Here is a 20,374-nt window from a genome sequence, read left to right as displayed (position 1 = left end):
ATAAATTAAGAGGTAAGATTGCATACAACCTCTGTAGGAAAATAATGATACTGTCTATCTAAATGTAATAAAATAAAGCTGCACAATCCAACTACATAAACCGTGTGTGATCGTGGTCTGCTCACATCCTTTCATCTCTTTTAGCATTTTAGCATTCAATTTTGAAAATTAATAGTATTTTTCCGTGGCTTGATTCGCCCTATTCAGTTTACAGCCATTCTTTCACATTCGTTTGCAAAAGGACACTGTCAAAAATTAGTAAGTTGTTATGCAGTAATTTCAAACCAACAAGTGCTTTTTCAGAAAGTTTAAATATTTCTATGTAGGCTATGCTAGAGTTAGGAAATTAAACTGCCCACTGCTGTTTTACAAATTAAAGATCCATGAAAGTAGTGGAAACTAGTAGAGCAGATGTTACATAGATTGTTTGGGGTTTTTTTTTGCTAAGGGGAAATAATCAGTAATATTTCAAAGTAGAAGAGTTACAGGCTTTATTTTTTTTTTAAAAAAAAAAAGAACAAATGACTGTGTCCTTTTAAAAATGGACCAACTTTTTAATGGTCGATTTTTAATAACTTTCAACCCTTTAATTCAAAATTCCTGTTTACATGCTAAATATCCCTGCCCTTCTCTCTGCGCTGCCCATTATTAAACCCAATGCCTAACATATGGTAGGTTCTTAAGAACTGTTTTTGAATGAATGAATGATGGCATGTTCTCAGGCTTTAATATATAATTCAAATAGTAAATGATTATGCAGCTTTGAAATCATTCCCAACCTTAGTGGCACCTCTGATTTCCAAATGAGTACTATAATTGGAACTTTCTTAAAGCATGACACTATAGATAAGCCATATAGATATCTCTTTATATTTGACTTGATGCCAAAATATTGTGGATTTTTTTTCCAGCCCTGTCATAGTGGAAATCCCTCACTTTGGTTCCATGAGAGGAAAAGAGAGAGAACTTATTGTTCTCCGAAGTGAAAATGGTGAAACATGGAAAGAGCATCAATTTGACAGTAAAAATGAAGATTTAACTGAATTGCTCAATGGAATGGATGAAGGTAATTTTGACAGCCTTGTGCTTCTGTATATGTCTTTTGGAACTCAAAGGAATGACCTTAAGAAACAGTGTTTGAGTTTCACACGTGAAATTTAAGTTGTGACTTGAGACTCCAGTTTCTATTCTTATTTCATTTCATTCAATAAATACTCGATTATTTATTGCTGTTTTCTGCATTCAAAATTAAGTTGCATTTAAGCTAACTCCTCTTTGCTCCCACGCATATTACCAGTGTATAATAGTTTAATGATTCTTTTTTGAATCTTTGATCAAATATATCATTCTTTCCAATATCCAGGAAAGTGTTCTAAAGAAAAAAATGTGTAAGGAGGGGGTGAAATAATAATGGAAAGTATGCAAAGAATGCAGAGCATTTTTTAAAAAATATGTTCACATTTTCCTTCTGGAATTACTATTTCCAGACCTTTTCTTTCAGTTAGTTTTCTCCCAGATTATTTCAGTAGTCTTCATTAGTACTTAATTTCTTTTGGACTTATGATTAGCTTTTAAAAATAAGATTTAGTTCAATCATTGCAATCTGTTGTGCTTCATTATGTTACTTTGACTTGGTAAGGCTGACACATAGATGAACATGTTCACTTTTTCATACACCAGCTTCAGGTTATATAATCCTTAGAATCATAGAATTCTTTTTATCTTTTTCTTTTACCTTTTTTTTGGTTCTTGGATCACATCCAGCAATGCTCAGGGGTTACTCTTGGCTTTGTACTCAGAAATTACTCCTGGTGGTGCTTGGTGGACCATATGGGATGCCAGAGATCGAACTCATGTCAGCCTCATGCAAGGCAAATGCCCTCCCTGCTATACTGTCACTGGCCCCTAGAATTTTTTTCTTAGTAGACACTGGGAATAGATTTAAGAGTAGGGATGTGATAAAGAGTTTTCCTTTGAAAATATATAAATTGGAGATGAGGATTGTCATAAAATACAAATCATCTTAATGCTGATATCCTTAGTACCTGTTCTAAATAGCATTTTTATTTGAGGTATAATTCACATAGTGTAGAATCCACTCTTGGCATTTGAGTCACTGGGTTTTGGAATACATCTAACAGTTTCTCACACTGTGGACAGAAGATCTGAGGAGACACAGGGGTGTTGGGAGATGAAACAGCAAGTCTTTGATCCCTGTGAGCCATTATTATTTCTATAAAATGTAGACTACCTTCCTTTTTAGGGTTTTGTTGAGAAATAGTTGTGCAGGTGGATACTTTTGTAGCCTTTGCCACATAGTAAAACCATGGAAAATATCAGTTTATGTCACTATTATAGTCAGTCTAGGGGAAAAAATTATCATACCAAATGTTTTGTATAAGACACAGTTAATTGCAACTAATTTTTTTTCTTGTTTTTCTTTTTGGGTCACACCTGGTGATGTACAGGGGTCACTCCTGGCTCTGCACTCAGGAATTACCCCTAGCGGCACTCAGGGGACCATATGGGATGCAGGGGATGCTGGGAATCAAACCCAGGTCAGCCTCGTGCAAGGCAAATGCTCTACCCACTGTGCTATTGCTCCAGCCCCCTAATTGCAACTAATTTAAAGATGCCTTTATGGCAAACTTAAGGGAGAACTATATGATTATGATTGCTGAGTGTATCATATTCACAGATACTCTGCTAAATGACTTTATCAACTTAAAAGTTAGATAAAGTACTGCAATACAAGGTGGTTTAAGTCCCACTTTTAGGGGCTGGAGGGATAGCACACTGGGCAGGGCGTTCACCTTGCACGCGGCTGAACCGAGTTCAATTCCCAGCATCCCATATGGTCCTCCAAGTAATTCCTGAGTGCATGAGCCAGGAGTAACCCCAGTACATTGCTGGGTGTGACCCAAAAAGCATAAATAAATAAATAAATAGATAGATAGATAAATAAATAAATAAATCCCACTTTTAAATCAGATGGTTTAGATTCAGAGAAGGCAATTGACAAGTTAGGATATCCTACTAAACAAGCAGCCCTGGAGTTGAAATTGGTACTCTGGGCCTTTAAAAATTGTTCAGCTGTAAATCCCACTTATATTAGAAATGTGTCCTGTGGAAAAGAAAATAAATCTAAAGAGGAAAATCCCTGCAAATCTTAATATTTATAAAACTCAGAATATCTTCAGTATATTGCATATTTCTTAAGTACACATTAAATGTTTAGACATATACAGATATTACATACCATCTACAAATGCCCATGATTTCTGATGAATAGGAAATCCAATAGTAACTAGCATTTCTGTTTTTTATTACACAAACTTATTTTAAAGCATGAAATATAGTCATTCTCCTATAAGGAAGTTTGTAAGAAAGCACACAAAAAATATTAAGAAATTAATCCAAATTAAGTAAATGAAATTAATATATGTAAAAATAATGAAAGGACAGAGGTGATTTGGTATAAAAATAGAGAATAAGAGGAAAAAATTTCCACTGAGGATTTTTTAAATAAAATTATAAACATATTTTTAACTATCAATCTAACATGCCAAATATAGACTTAGTGAAGTTTTTAAATGCAGTTTCTGCTACACAAAGATTGTTTCTTTAAATGCATACTACTTTGATACTCTCAGCTCCTTTCATCAGCATTCATGTCTAATCATCATGGACTCACCAATATTAGGCACACAGCTGATACGGGCACTCACCCATTCCTGGTAAGGGGATAGAAGGAAGAACTTCAGTATAATATTAGCCACCTGGAAGAAAGGTTTCATTAGTTTCTCTCCTTTGCCTCTAAACTTCATTAATGGTAATCACCAGAAGAAAAAAAGTAAAGAAGAACATTTATTTAAGATAATCCCTGAGAAGTCATGAAATTTGCCTATAAATGGATGAACATGGAGAGTATTGCGCTGAGTGAAATGAGTCAGAAGGAGAGGGACAGATACAGAATGACTGCATTCATTTGTGGGATATACAAAAAAAATAGTATGAGACTATTTTCAAGGCCAAGGAAAACAGGGGCCAGGAGGATTGGTCAAAGGTTGTAAATTACCACAAGGATAGTTAAGATAGAGGGGTCCAGTAGAACAACAATAGTTGGAAATGGTCACTCTTGGACAAGAACTGAGTGTTGAAAGTAGGAAAAAGATATATATGATAACCTTCCAGCATAGAGTGAGAGAGAGAGAGCACGCAAGAGAGAGTGAGTGAGAGAGAATGAGAGATAGAACGAGAGAGAAAGTGAGAGAGCGAGAGAGAGTGAGAGAGAGAGAGAGTGAGCAAGAGAGAGATGCCTGCCATAGATGCACACTGGGGTGGTGAAGATTTGGGGGTGGGTGGGAGAGAAACTGGGCACATTGGTGCTGGGAAATTACACTGGTGGAGGGGTGGGTGTAGAAACATTGTATGAGTAAAACCCAATCATGAACAGCTTTGCAATGCTCTATCTCACAGTGATTCAATTAAAAAAAAAATCCTTGAGAAAATAACAGTAATCTGGGAAGAGTATGGAATATTCTAAGAAAGTGTCCACGCAGCTGAATGTTTCGCCATGACAGAAACAGTCTCTAGCCAAGCTATCTAATAGTAATCACTGGTCATGTGAATCATGAACAATTGAAATGTAATTTGTGCAACACAGGAAGGTGATTTTAAATTTTGTTTGATTGTGATTAATTCAAAATTGCCACGTGATTGGCCAGTGAGTATCTTATTAGACTGCAATTTTAACAAGAACACTGAATATTTTTTAAATATTATCTTTATTTTCAAGTCAATGTTATTAGCCTGCCCTGTCAGATGAGCAGTGTGTGTTTTTTTTTTAATTTTAGATTTACTTTGGATATATTTCCATGATACTATGCTGACATATCTTCATTGCGTCTTTAGTAAACAAATTTTTAAATATGAACTAAGTCATATGTTTTATTAAAGGATGCCCTGAATCTCCATATGCAGATTTCAGATATTTTCAAGAAACAATAATATAAACCAGTTTTATAGTCTTTGTGTTAGCCTGGAAAGTAGCCTTTCTATAATAGATATTTTAAAGATCAGATACATTTTTTTATTCCATTTTAAGTAATCAAAACGAAATATAAATAGTGTCAGGAAAAGAATCTAACACCAAAAGCCATTCTTGCTTAAATAAGGAGACATAGTGACTTTTTTTTTTGATTACTAAAAAAAAAAAAATTATGAAACAACCACTACATCCATTTTATGGGACAGTCAGTAAGCCCATACCGAGCTTACTGCCATTCTTCTGTTAGCTCTCATTCACCTTGGAGTATCTTTCTCCCGAAAGGGTCAAAATGAAAATTTATCTTTAATAAAGTCCCATCTTTCATTTTCTTCCAAAGGTTCAACTTGACAAAGCTCTTGTGGGGAAAGGTTCGTCAGCACGGTGTAGGGGATCTCACGTTATATTCTCCATTTCCCGCTGTCTTCCTTCTCTTTCCCTAGTTCATAACAGTTAAGCTACATCATCCTTGGCAAAAGTCCTTTGAAAATGCTTCTCATTCTAAATGCTTCCCTTTTAATAACCCTCTTCATAAAAGAGTTATATGATCTATTTTGTAACTGTCACAGCCAGCCCCTATGAGTCCCCTCCTCACTGAAAATCTTCAAACCCAAATATCGAAAAACTACCTTACCCAATATTTTGATTTCTCATTTTTACTAAATAGCACAACTGTAAGCTTGGGAGATAACGCAGAAGACCGGAGTACATGCTTTACGTGCGGGGGCCTGGGTTTGATTCCCAGCATCACATCTTCTGAACATAATGAGCCACAAAACGAGAAAGATTAGATTATGGTTCTATAATCTTTCAAAACTTGAAAGACCTTCATATTTGCAGAATCAAATGTTACTGGTTAGAGTAACCCCAGGCAAAGACAGGTGCGAGGAGGAGGAGGAGGATTTTCCTAGTGTCGTGGTTTGGCGCATATGTGGATGTCACGAAGGCCAGACTCTCCATCCTGGCTCCACTACTTTTCGAGCTGTGTGGTCCCAACTGAACACTCAATTTCTGTAAAGGAGGATACCTCAGAGGAAGTTAATGGCAAACAGATGAGCTTTGGAAAGTTGTGAGCACAAGGTCTGGTACCTCATCTTGGCTGCCAAGACTCCTTCCTGCCTTTGTACTGAAGAGCCATTGGGGGCAGAAAATCTTGCAGCTTCCACACACCAAGCTTGCAAAGACACTCTTTCCTGGTTTGCTCAGAACCAGTGGCCAAGCCATCTACTGGCAGGGCCATGTCTACCTGCAAGACAGCGCCCTTTCCAAGTCATACAAAGATATCACCAGGGCTAGGGAAGATCAGATCAGGATTTATGATGTCTTGGTCATCTGACCCAGACACCAGCATACTTCCAGGCAGTCAAAAGAGTCAACAGATCTACATGTTCAAACTTTGGGCTTCCAGCTCATAGTTTAGTTTTTAAAAGACTCCTTTGTCTTAGAATGTTCTCAAATGAAAGTTGCCTATAAAAGTTCTTTTTGCACTGACCAGAAAGGTCATGTAAATGGCAGCAACGACTTAAGGTTTTCATTGCTAATCAAGGTGTGCTCTCAGTTTTAGGTGCCTCAAAAAGAGCCAGTGTGTATTAGGGGGTAAGGGAAATGTAGTTTCAAAAGAAGGTGGAAATAGGAGTTATTTCTGTCCCTTGCAAGCTAGGAACAAAAGCATTGGTAGTTACACTAATGAATCTGGTGTGTTAGTGAAAGGCTACTGAGGAGACTGGAAGGACACAGGCCAGATGATGGTTGGGCAGATTGTGAATCTTTCTGTGGAGCTACTAGTGATAGCTCTTGATTGCAATAGTTCTTGATTTAGAACTTCTCTGTCCATGTTTTCTAAGTAGAGACAGATACTGCAAAACAGAAAACATTCTCTTCCTCTTACATATCATCCTCTTTAAAACTAAGCTTATGCATGGGTTGGAGCAATAGTACAGTAGGTAGTACACTTGATTTGCGTGTGCAGCCAACCCGGGTTAGATACCTAGAACCACATATAGTCTCCTGAGTCTTACCATGAGTGATCCTTGAGCACAGAGCCAAGAGTAAGTCATGAGCAGGAAGGACTTACTTGTATCGCCCCAGAAGGGAGGGAAAATTAAAGTCACAAGATTCAGTTAAACTTGTTTAAAATTTTGCCCTCAAAGTCATACCCTCAGTGTTGTTTTGTAGTGTGTGGTAATGCTTGACCTGGGAGATTTACCTACAAATTGAAGAGCCTGAGAAATACTCTAGTTTAATAGTTTCCACCAGGTGAAAATGGCCACAGAATACTCAAAATGAGACTGATATGAGTTGAGGTGTGTTGTACATAAAAAAAAAATGCACTGGATATAAAGAGATTAATTACACATCCTGAAAAACAGATCTCAAGAAATGTCATTATCTCAGTTACATGTTTGAAATGATCATATATTCTATAGACTGAGCTAGTGTGGCCCAAAATAGGAATCCTTAATATAACACCCAGGCCAGGTATATTTCATCTGAACATTGCTGCTCTGGGCAGCTTGTAGTCTGTGTTTTACAGGTCTGTTAGGTTTTGGAATCAATACCATTGTTCCTTAGTGATAATGAAAATGCTATGAAGTGTGAATTATACTATTCGTAATGACAAGAATGCATTAGAACAAAATGCTGCTGAATTTCTCCATGGAATTTGATAATAGCAAGAAAATATATTCTCATTTGTTGTCAGTGTTTGATTTTCATGCAAGATTCCATATTTTATTTTAGACAAAGTAATTTTACTATTGTAAATTGAAGCAGTAGAGGAAGATTCTTAAACTGTTACATTCAAAAAATAAAAACACCAGAACTCCAGGGCCAGAGAGATAACACAGGAAGTCAAGTGCTTGCTCTGTGTGTGCCAACTTTGATTTGACCTTTGGCACCATATATTGTCCTCAGAGCACCACCAGGAGTGATCCTTGACCCCAATGCCTCATATGACCAAAAAACAAAGCAAAGAAAGACAAGAGAACCCCATAATTTCTTTTTTTATTTGTTTTTTGAGTAACACCCGGGGATGCTCAGGGGTTACTCCTGCCTTTGCACTCAGGAATCACTCCTGGTGGTGCTCATAGGACACTACGGGATGCTGGGAATTGAACCCGGGTCTGCCACGTGCAAGGCAAACTCCCTACCTGCTGTGCTATTGCTCCATTCCTGCACAATTTATTTATTAACAATAGCAACAATATTTAAGAACATATTTCTCCATTAAAAATCATGTTTGATTCATTTTGACTGAGCCTACTTATTTCTGATTAATCAACCACGAAACAACTAGTAATCTTAGATTGTCCAATTAGATTGTACTGTGAGCTTTAAGTGAAATGTGTAGTTTTATGTTGCACACAGCACCCTCTGCTGGATAACTCTAGTAATAATTTTAGAAAATTCTGAAGGAAAAAATGAAAAGTTGAACTTAACCAAATCATCTGTGGTAGGAGCACAGGAAGAAAAAAAAAAAGCAAGCCAGAGGTAGTACAGCTCGTAGCCAACCTGATTTGGACGCCCAGAACTCCATATAGTATCCCGAGCCCAACAGGAGTGATTCCTGAATGCATAGCCGGAGTAATTCCTTCTGAGTATGCTCCCCCGCCCTCCCTCCAAAAAGTGGGCATACCAGAAATGATTTAGACCTTGACTACCTATATGCTGCCATAAAACTGTCAATATAGAAGTCATGGTGATATTACAGTGGGTAGGGCATTTGCCTTGCACGTGACTGACCCAGGTTCAATTCCTGGAACCCATATGGTCAACCTGTGCACCACCAGTAGTTCCTGAGTGCAGAGCCAGGAGTAAACCCTGAGCGTTGCCAGGTGTGACCCAAAAATTCAAAAAAAAAATTTTTTTAACCTGTCAGTATAACCAGTTGACAATTGCCACAGCACACTTGGCAGAAGGGAAGGACAATATCAGAACAGTCCCCCACTCCCTCTTAATTAGGTAATACTCACATGAAGATGGGATAGAAACAGGCATTCATGATATCAACTTCTACGTAGTGTATGGATGGATGTACCTGCAATTGCATGTCTTTGTGAACCATTAGTGAGTCAAGTTAATGGCATCAGACACCGTGCCACAAAAGCTAGGAAGAGTGGGTGGGCCTCTTAGGCCATTGACTCTGAGTTGAAGTGGCTCTGAGCAACTGGGCAGAGGCCTTTATTAACAGTGATGTGAAAAGCCCCCGACAGTCCAGGCCCCTTGGGGTTCAGTGCATTTCGGTATGGGCTGCAAATCTGCGGCTTTGGTTGATGGCGCTTCACTTTAAGACGCTATGTGTACTACTGGACTTTGAAAGTAGAACATATTGGGGGGGTTGCTGGTAGGTAATTAGTAGCACTAGTTTAAATAAAGTTTTGAAGAAAGTAATGGGGCAAGTAATGTAATGGGGCTAATATCTGAAAAGAATGCCGATTCATTTACACAGGTAGATTCGAAAGTACATCTTTTAGAAACAAACATGGGCCAGGGAGATAAGTTTGTAGATGTTCTTTTTTTCCTCTTGTTTTGTTTTTTGGCCACACCCAGCAGGGCTCAGGTTTAAGAGACCTTATCGTTTGCCGGGGATCAAATCCAGGTTACCCATGTGCAAGGCAAGCACCCTACCTGCTGTAGTGTCGCTCCAGCACCAAGTTTGCAGACATACTGTGCAGTGCTCTGGGCATAGGGCTGTCATTACAACACCTCATCTATCTTAGCTTGTCAGATCTTAGTTTGTCAGAGTAGGAATGTGCCTACTCTGAATGGATTAGTAATCCACTTCCTCAATGTTCATCTATCCATACCCAGGAGAGAAAGCAGCTTTCTGAGGTCCATCTCTTAAAGACAACCAAATGTTCTCCATTTCTCCCCAGTTGATAGATTTAACTTTCAGTGACTGAGAAAACTTGGTTAAAAAAATTGATATTAAGATGTTAGCAATTCAAGGGCTGGAATGATAGCACAGCGGGTAGGGCGTTTGCCTTGCACGCAGCCGACCCGGGTTTGATTCCCAGCATCCCATATGGTCCCCTGAGCACCGCCAGGAGTAATTCGTGAGTGAATGAGCCAGGAGTAACCCCTGTGCATCGCCGGGTGTGACCCAAAAAGTAAAAAAAATAAATAAATAAATGAAAAACATGTGATGGTTGGAGAACAGTATTTGAAGCTAGGGCACATGTGTCCAATCCCCCACCACCCCCAGATTCATATTACCATGCTTGTCTTTTTGAATTCTAAGATCCTGTCTGAAATTCTCCATTGTTACAGGAGATTAGTCACTTGCCTGACCAGAAATTAAGCTCTAGAAGTTGAAAAACCTTGAGGTAAATTTCTATAGACAATTCATACTCAAACCTTACCACGTCACAAGTAGTCTCAACAAAACAAATTTGACGTAGGAAAGAAATTTTGAGCAAATTTTAGCAAATTGATGTTTCATCATGTGCATATAAGAGAAAGTCAGAATCCTATCTGTTTGGAAGTTTTAAGAGTAACTTATTTAGTGAGAACATGATTTCAGTCCCTATGACTCATTGTAGCATGATCTCCCTAACATTGTGAAGACTTATGATCCTTTTTACTTTGTTGTACAACAACAAATGAATAGCGAGGGCTTCACTATTACAAATAAAGTGAGTTACAGATTGCTAAAGAAACTTATCATTAATCACAGAGGCAAGAAAATGGTAGAACATTAGCTGTAGAATATTTCTCAAGCAGCAGAAAGTGCCTCTGTAATCAGGGTTTTCTGTTCATAGATTAAGTGAGAAGTCATATCACCTTTAGAACTGGGGTATTTGCAAATCTATCCATTACTCATCCATTTATCAAGCACCACCCATGTGCCAGGCAGTCTGCAAAGACAGAAAGGTAAATGGCTGAAGTCCATGTCTGTGTGACCTCATTCCTTTACCCACACTTCTTTCTTTGACCTAGCTTCTAATCTCAGGTCTGAAACAGACCAGCTAAGGCAATATGAGCATGTCATTTGACTTCTCTGAACTTCAGACAGCTCCTTTAGCAAAATGCTCTGGGGGTCTAATAGTAATTAAGTCAACACGTAGTAGACGGTAAGAATAAATGTTAACCTTCTCCTGGCCAAAACTACCTGTTTTCTCTCTTCTCTTTAATCGTGTGTGTGCGTGCGCACTTCACTAAAAGATGAGGGGGTTGGATGAAGAGATTGCTTGAGATGTCACGGTCCTCTCATGGTTTGAGGCATTATAAATCACCCTGAAAGGCAAGAAGTCCTGTGCGTATAGCCTAAAATAAACCCTGTGACAACATATTTTTTCTTCTTTTTGTATCTATAGAATTAGCATTTTTTTAAATGCAATGATTTAAAAGCAGTATTTATTATCACCCCCAAATTCTCTTTCTCGTATTGAACCATCCCTGACTTATTTTCCATTGTAGCCTGTTGTCCATATTAAATCATAAATACACTTGAATTGAGTGTAAAACATATTTTTAGGTAAAATCCCTGGCCTACCAAGTTATAATCTCCATAAGAGAAGCCAGGCATATGTGGTTTTGTTTTGTTTTCTTCTTTCTTTCTTTTTTCTTTCTTTCTTTCTTTCTTTCTTTCTTTCTTTCTTTCTTTCTTTCTTTCTTTCTTTCTTTCTTTCTTTCTTCCTTCCTTCCTTCCTTCCTTCCTTCCTTCCTTCCTTCCTTCCTTTCTCTTTCTGTCGTATTGGGTTTTTTTTCCCCCTTTTTGGTTCTGGGCCATACCCAGCAGTGCTCAGGAATCACTCCTGGCTCTGTACTCAGGAAACCATATGCAAATCTTAGAACCAGGTCGGCTGTGTGCAAAGCAAGTACCCTATCACTCCAGCCCCACTCCTGTGCTTTTAACACAAAACTCTAATGGGCTTATGATGGGGCAAGTTTGGGATAAGCTGAACTAGCAGTCGGGGACTCTGGGTTTGACATGTGATACAAGTATGACATTTGTACTGCAGTTTATTTATTTTATTTATTTATTTACTTATTTTCTTTAATGGATCCCCGTGAGGTGCAGTTACAGACTTACAAACTTTCGTGGTTACATTTCTGTCATACAATGCTCAGCACCCATCTCTCTACCAGTGCCCATTCTCCACCACCAATGATCCCAGTGTGCCTCCCCGCAGGCCCACCTAATCTCCTCCCACCCCGCCCCCTTCTGTGGCAAGGCAAACCCTTTTTGCTCTCTTTCATTTTGCATGTTATGGTTTGCAGCAGAGGTATTGATTGGTCATTGTGTTCGGTCTATAGTCTATTTTCAGAACGCATCTCCCATCCCATGCGGGCCCTTCAAGCACCCTTTACTTGAGGTCCCTTCTCTATCTAAACTGTCTTTTCCCCCAGCATGTGAGGCCGTTTTCCAAGCCATGGAGCAATCATCCAGGTGCTTATCTTTACGATTCCTGGGTGTTAGTCTCCCGTTCTGTTACTTTATATTCCACAAATGAGTTACTGCAGTTTATTTTATTGAGCTTTTTTTCGTAGGTAAAAGTGGAAGTTAAACAAAGATTTTTTTGGATTAGTTTCTGTTTTTGTGGCCTGCGTAGTAGCTGATTTTAAAATCTGCATACACTTAAAGTTCAGTCCAGGAAAGAATATTGGTAGTGTTCATTTATACATCATCTGACTTTATTGCTAGTTTCCAGGACATATGATTTTTCTAAAATAGTTTTTTGGCAACAAAACTTTTCGAACATGCTCTCATAGTATCATGAATTTTTTTTCAGTTTGGCTGAAATCTATTAAGTAAACAATATGTGAGTTAGACAAATGAACATAATAGATTTAACTGTGTTTTACAAAGAAGCCAGACTAGAGCCACTTTCTCACGTATAATTTTAATAAAAATAAAACTATTAGAAGAATAGACAACCACCAATCTCTACCACATGTAAAGAATTATACAAAAAAAAAACCACTATACCATTGTGTTGTTTTTTTTTTTTTATAAAAAGTGTCATTAATCCCCAAGTGATTTCTTTGTTTATTGGCTACTACAGTGTTCAAGGCCTTCATAGCAAACACTTAAGGTAGAGTAATTTGGTAGAAAATCCTTACTTTGGGCTGGAGTGATAGTACAGTGGGGAAGGAGTTTGCCTTGCATGCAGTTGACCCGGGTTTGATTCCCATCATCCCCCAAGTACCACTAGGAGTAATTCCTGAGTGCAGAACCAGGAGTAACCCCTGACCATTTTCAGGTGTGATGACTCAAAAAGAAAAAATAAATTATTACTTCACATTTTATAAAAAGAAATTTTACTTTTACTATACATTTGTAGGATGACATTACATTAATAATTTTTCAGCCAAAAAGATGGTCAGACAAAGGGGCTGGAGAGATAGCACAGCAGGTAGGGCGTTTGCCTTGCATGCGGCCAACCCGGGTTCAATTCCCAGCATCCCATATGGTCCCCTGAGCACTGCCAGGGGTAATTCCTGAGTGCAGAGCCAGGAGTGGCCCCTGTGCATTGCCAGGTGTGACCCAAAAAAGAAAAAAAAATGGTCAGACAAAATAATCTACCATGCAAAATAATCTACCATGCAAAAGAGGATAACAAGCCATAATGCTGGGTAACATGGCCCCACATCATAATTTCACTGCAGGTGAGTGACCAGAGCCCTTTCTTCATCTCCTCTTCTACCCTTTCTGCCAGGCTGGGTCTTTAATGACGTATATCTTCAAACCTTCAGCTAAGGGCATTGCATATTGTATTTCATTTTCTTTATCCTAAAATCAAAATATTGATATGAAATGTGTCTTGAGTTGAATCTTCACTTAAATGCAAATAGTCTGGGACCATGGGGGTGGGGGGGTGGGTTAGCCATCAGGGGCCCCTGCTCTGCGTGCACAGGGACCGAGGAGTGAGTCTGCCACCACATAATTCCCTCCAGCAATGCTTAGTGTAGCCAGTAGACCTCAGTGGTCATGGCACTTCATCAGATCTTCAGCCTTAGCATTGAAACTCTCGGGCCATTTGGCCACATGTCAGCTGGGCCAGGTATCACCAGGAGTATCCCCTGATGAGCACTTCTTGGGAGCCCTCAAATCCCTCTCCACCCCCAAAGAAAAAGCCCAGATGGTAAATGGTCTGTTGAAATATTTTATATGTTACTATATTGTTATATAATAGTAGCATTAGTATTATTAACCATGCAATAAAATATATGTATATTTTATAGTACATAATTTCCTTTCTTTCTGTCTAATTTTATGCAAATAACAGAATTTATATATAGATATGTAAAGATGTTAATCACCTGTGGGGGGAAAAATCACATTTTTGGTGACTTTAATGTATGTTTGAGAGTTATATATTAGAATTTATATTTCTTCCCTATTATTTTTATTCTATGCAGTATTACAAAGAATAAATAAATCATTAATTACTTGGCCTCCATTGTATTGATGACCAGTAAGGTCTTTTGTAAAAGATCTTCAGGTCACAATTCCATGTGACTTAGTTACTTAGTGGTTTTACCTTTTCCTCTTGCCTTTTACTATTATTTCTATAATTCATTTTATTGGGGGTGGAAGAGTGGGCCATACCTCACAATGCTCGGGGCTTCCTCATAGTTCTATGCTCAGGGCTTACTCCTGGCAATGCTCAGACCATATTTAGTGTTGGGATTTGAATCTGGGTTGGCAGGATGCAAAGGAAACACCTTAACCCCTGTACTATCTCTCCAGCTCTGGTATCTATTTTAAGGATACATCCTGGAACATAACAGCCTATCCTTCAACTGTACCTCTTGGAGAGATAATTTTTATGTCAATTTTTTTTTATAATTTAACTTTGCTGTTGACTTTTGCTCTTAGTAAAAAAGTTTAAAGTAGTAAAAAATATTTAAATATACTTTTGAGTAACCTGGTCAATGGAAGCTTTCTTTTCATCCATTGCATTATACTGAAGTATGGACATATGAGTAATTCAAGAAGGCGACGTGTGCTTTCATTAAAAATGGTATACCAGGGCCAGAATATTGGGCTCTATGAACTGGAGTATGGCTTTGCATAAGGAAGGCCCAGTAAAATCCCTGACACTGCAAGGTCTCTTGTGAACTGCTGAGAGTGACCCCCCAAAAAATAACTGGGATATGGACCAAAAGCAGGAACAAAACAAAGAATGGTACATAGGGACGCTAAGACCTAAACTCCTTTCTCCCACAATTATTTATTCCCTGGAGTTGGGACTTATCTTTCAAACCCCAGTTTAAATAGACATTGAGGATAACTTTGCAGATGTTTTGGGGGGCGGGGCTCCAAAACTGTGCTCAGGAACTCTGGGACAATTCAGTGCTATACTTGATCCAATAGCACTGGGCCCAACAGTTTCGTGTTTGAGCCCACCAATGCCAGCAGTGCTTAGAGGCTACCAGGACTTTACCAGGTGTGTGACTTTGCATAAGGAAGGCCCAGTAAAATCCCTGACACTACAAGGTGAACTGAGGGCCACAAGAGCTATACCTGTGCTTCTTGTACCATGCAGTGACGGGGATCAAGCTCCCCTCAACCCCTTTGAGCTATCTCCACAGAGCCATATCCATCATTTTTAATGGTGACAGGTTCGTTATAGGATGACAGCCTCTGAACCATGAGCAAATCCCAAGAGGTACCAGTGTGGAGAGTCGGGTTTGAAATCTGAGCATCTCCATGTACCCTTCACCTGCTATATCTCAGATATACACGATAAGCGACTGCTTGGGTAGCTTATTCTCCTCAGCCCATTATTGTTGAAGTTTTGAGAGGACATACAGCTGTCTTTTCCCTAAATCATGACATACCAAAACACAAATATTCAGTTAAGCAATGCACATTACTGAGAGTCCCCTGAGAAATGATGGCACTTCCCCTGGTGGGTCCAGACCCATCCTGTGTAAATTTCACACTCACCGGGTAGAGAGCTTTTACAGGCAGAGTTTGTCTTGTTGCAAGGATCTTCATAGCAGAGCATTCCTACATGAGCTCTAAGTTTTACATCACTTCTAAAGGACAACATAATCATAAATTTGAGGCTAACGTAAAAAAAACCACAAATTTGAGGCTGAAGTAAAAAAAAAAAAGCACACGCAGCTGATGGTAATGTGTTCCATGGCAATTTAAACAAAATATCAGAATTTTCCAATTTCTCTATGATTTATGGACTCTGGGTATCAGGTAGTTTTAGATATGGCAAATCTAAGAAGGGAAATAAATTTTCTCGGTATGGAACTTTTCCATCACTTACTACATAGGTGAAAACTTACCCCAAAATAATTTTCTGAGTTCGCTCTTTGATTCATTTTTATTTTTCTATTCTAATCATAATTTTTCCTTTCTCTAAAGAAGCAAAGAAAATGCTTTTTCTCCAAATTCAGTTTTAGACACAACAGAAAGAGATTATTAGGAAAGAGGATTAGGAAAGAGGACTAAAATTCCCACGCGGCCGACCCGGGTTTGATTCCTCTGTCCCTCTTGGAGAGCCCGGCAAGCTACCGAGAGTATCCTGCCTGTACAGCAGAGCCTGGGAAACTACTCGTGGCGTATTTGATGTGCCAAAAATAGGAACAAGTCTCACAAGGGAGACGTTACTGGTGCCTGCTCGAGCAAATCGATGAACAATGGGATGACAGTGCTACAGTGACAGTTTTTCAAAACCTATGTCGATCCCTATTTTTCTGCTAGTTGACAATTAGTTTGGTGCTCTCATCTCAGAGTTCAGTGGTTGATGTATAAAAGGAGGTGTCACTCACGCCACTGGCCAAGCAAGTGAAAACAGAGATAAATGAATGGGACTATCTCAAACTAAGAAGCTTCTGCACCTCAAGAGAAACAGTGACCAAAGTACAAAGACAATGTACAGAATGGGAAAGGATATTTATGCAGCACCCATCCGATAAAGGGTTGATAACAAGGATATACAATGCACTGGCTGAACTCCACAAGAAGAAAACTGCCAACCCGATCAAAAAATGGGGTGATGAAATGAACAGAAGCTTTCCTAAAGAAGAAATCCGAATGGCTCAGAGGCACATGAGAAAATGTTCCACATCACTAATCATCAGGGAGATGCAGATCAAAACAACCATGAGATATCATCTCACACCACAAAGACTGGCCCACATCCCCAAAAACAAAAGCAACCAGTGTTGGCGTGGATGCGGGGAGAAAGGGACTCTTCTTCACTGCTGGTGGGAATGCCGACTGGTTCAGCCCTTTTGGAAAACAATATGGACGATTCTCAAAAAATTAGAAATTGAGCTTCCATTTGACTCAGCAATACCACTCCTGGGAATATATCCCGGAGAGGCAAAACGGCATAGTAGAGATGGCATATGTATTTCTATGTTCATTGCAGCACTGTTTACAATAGCCAGAATCTGGAAAAAACCAGAGTGCCCCAAAACAGATGACTGGTTAAAGAAACTCTGGTACATCTACACAATGGAATACTATGTAGCTGTCAGAAAACATGAAGTCATGAAATTTGCATATAAATGGATCAACATGGAAAGTATCATGTTGAGTGAAATGAGTCAGAAAGAAAGAGACAGACATAGAAAGATTGCACTCATATGTGGAATACAATGTAACTGAGAAGTACAAGTTGGCAACGATGCAACTTCTGGCAGATATCTCTCTGGACTTAGTTGCTAAAATACTAAATTACAGAAACCCAAAACTGAGAGGCCGCTAAGTGTGGTCACTCGACCTCATACCTCTTCATCCTCAGCAATGGAAAACAAATTATCTAATGCTTCCTTTTCAGCAGGTCTGACTTTAGGGGAGAGACTCTCCAAACAATAATAGTGAGTTTTGTTGAAATATTGTATGCAATCAAAGTGAAAGTAAAGTGAAATTTATTAGTTACACAGGCGGGGGGGGCAAGGGGGGGGCTAGGGGCGTGGGGGGTTAGGGGTGTGGGGGGGCGGGGTGGAGCTATACTGGGATTCTTGGTGGTGGAATATGAGCACTGGTGAAGGGATGGGTATTCGAGCATTGTATAACTGAGATTTAAACCTGAAAACTTTGTAACTTTCCACATGGTGACTCAATAAAAATTAAAAAAAAAAATAAAAAAAATAATTCAAGTAAAAAAAAAATAAAAGGAGGTGTCACTAATCTAGTTATCTAACAACCCATTTATCACTCCAGTTTGTGTTTGGAGTAAAGCCATGGTCTCAGCTTCAGGCGCCTTGTAAAGGACAGAGATGTGCTTCTTGCTAAGGGACAGTGGGGTATGTGATACATGTGTCAGGACTATGAAGAAAGGCTTAGTGAGTAAACCTCAGTTCGTTCTTTTTCATAGTTCTTGTTCATTTGGTACAAACAAAGCCAATCCTCTGTCCTGCAGTAGGGGGATTTCCCCTTTCTTTTTTTTTTTTTTGCTTTTTTTTTTTTTTTTTTTTTTTTTGCTTTTTGGGTCACACCTGGTGATGCTCAGGGGTTACTCCTGGCTCTGCACTCAGGAATTACTCCTGGTGGTGCTCGGGAGACCATGTGGGATGCTGGGAATCAAACCTGGGTTGGCCTCGTGCAAGGCAAATGCCCTACCCACTGTGCTATTGCTCCAGCCCCTCCCCTTTATTTCGTAACCAGTAAAACCACTCATTGTTAAACCCAGAGGTAATGCTGCCTTAGTCCTCTTCCTTCCCCTCAACCCCAATTCCATTTGTCCTCCTACTGAACAACCTCGTGCTGATAACTTAGAATGTGTCTTCTATAAATGTCTCTTAGGAAGAGAAGACAATGTACAGATTCCATTTTTTTCCTTTATTATTTTATGCTTGGGAAAAATATTTTTTTAATTTTTTAAATTAAAGTACCATTGTTTACAAAGTTATTTATATTTGAGTTTTAGGCGCGCTGCATTCCAGCACCAGTCCCACCTCCAATGCCTTCTTCCCTCTACCAGAGTTCCCAGTTTCCTTCCCACCCACCGTTACCCCTACCCAGCCTGCCACCTTAGTGGGCACATTTTCTTTTCTTTCTTTCTTTTTTTTTTTTTTTGATTTTTTGGTCACACCCAGCAATGCACAGGGGTTAACTCCTGGCTCTGCACTCAGGAATTACTCCTGGCAGTGCTGGGGGACCATGTGGGATGCTGGGAATCGAACCTGAGTTGGCCATGGGCAAGGCAAATGCCCTATCCACTGTGCTATAGCTCCAACCCCACACTTTCATTTGTTTATTTGTTTGGGGGACACACCTGGTGCTTAGAGCTTACTCCTAGGTCTGCACTCTGCTCTGAGGTTACTCTTAGTGGTACCTGGGGGAACCATATGCAGTGCCAGGGATCAAGTCTGGCTTGGCGGCATGCAGGGCAAATGCTCTACCCACTGTATTATTGCTCTGACCTTTTTAAATTTTGGTTGTTGAAGTTTGGATCTTTGGTTTTTAGTGTTGTTGTCTCTATGTCCATTTTTCCTTTTAAGAAGATACTCCACCTATTTCTCTGTATCGACATCTTTTCTCTGTATACATGTTTTGGCTCAGTCACTACCTTCTGCCTCTCTCCCCCACTCCCTCAGATGACTCCGTCATGTCACCTCTTTCAAGAGGGGTTCTCTCATCATCCCACTAAAATAAGAATTTCTTCATTAAAAAATTAAAAAATAATAGTAAATGAATAAATGAATGAAAATCCCCTCTTTAGCCCTTCTCCTGGGCATTCTCAATTTTCACTCCTCTATTTTTCTCTCCTTATTGAGTTTACTAGAATATGTCCCCACGCCACTCCCATTAGGAATTAATATCCACAGGACCAGTGACCTTAACATGCTCTCACAGGCTGTAACCCTGGTGACTAGACATTGCCTGTACATGGCCTTCATTAAGTCCCTGGTAGATAAAAGAATCTGAATCATTCTGTTTACAAGCTGAGGAATTTTTAGGAGTGTGAGGGAACTGAGGTTTTATTTAACCATTCCCTCGCTAAGGGGCATGGAGGTGCTTTCCAGTTTTAGACAGTGCAGCAATGCTTTGTTGGCTGTGTTTGCAGAAAAACAGATACAGAGTTAAAGGGATGCATGTTCATAGTGAACAGAAGATGCCCAGTTGCACTGTCAGAAGATTAGTAACATTCATACCCACCTGCAATGAATAAAAGCACTTATTTTCCCCAAACTTTCTCCAGACACAGAAGTTAATCTTTAATCTTACTAAAAGAGATTGTGGGGCTTGAGAAATAGCACAGCGGGTAGGTTGTGTGCCTTGCATGCGACTGACCTGGGTTTGATTCCCAGCATCCCATATGGTCCCCTGAGCACTGCCAGGGCCGAATTCCTAACTTCAGAGCCAGGAGTAACCCCTGTGCATTGCTGGGTGTGACCGAAAAAGAAAAA

General features: G+C 39.4%; 1 protein-coding gene across 18 annotated transcripts in view; it reads left to right on the top strand.

The window, feature by feature from the left end:
- The window catches only part of ANK3 (ankyrin 3), a 511,843-nt gene that overhangs the window by 435,952 nt on the left and 55,517 nt on the right, over positions 1 to 20,374 (top strand). For all 18 annotated transcript variants that reach the window (XM_055137437.1, XM_055137439.1, XM_055137442.1 and 15 more), the window contains one exon: positions 912 to 1,066. In XM_055137437.1, the coding sequence (XP_054993412.1) occupies positions 912 to 1,066 (155 nt within the window). The remainder of the gene's footprint in view (positions 1 to 911; positions 1,067 to 20,374) is intronic.

The sequence above is a fragment of the Sorex araneus genome, chromosome 5 (genome assembly GCF_027595985.1).
Source record: "Sorex araneus isolate mSorAra2 chromosome 5, mSorAra2.pri, whole genome shotgun sequence".
Classification (NCBI taxonomy): domain Eukaryota; kingdom Metazoa; phylum Chordata; class Mammalia; order Eulipotyphla; family Soricidae; genus Sorex; species Sorex araneus.
The sequence above is the reverse complement of the archived record's forward strand: the minus strand, read 5'-3'. Positions and strand labels throughout refer to the sequence as shown.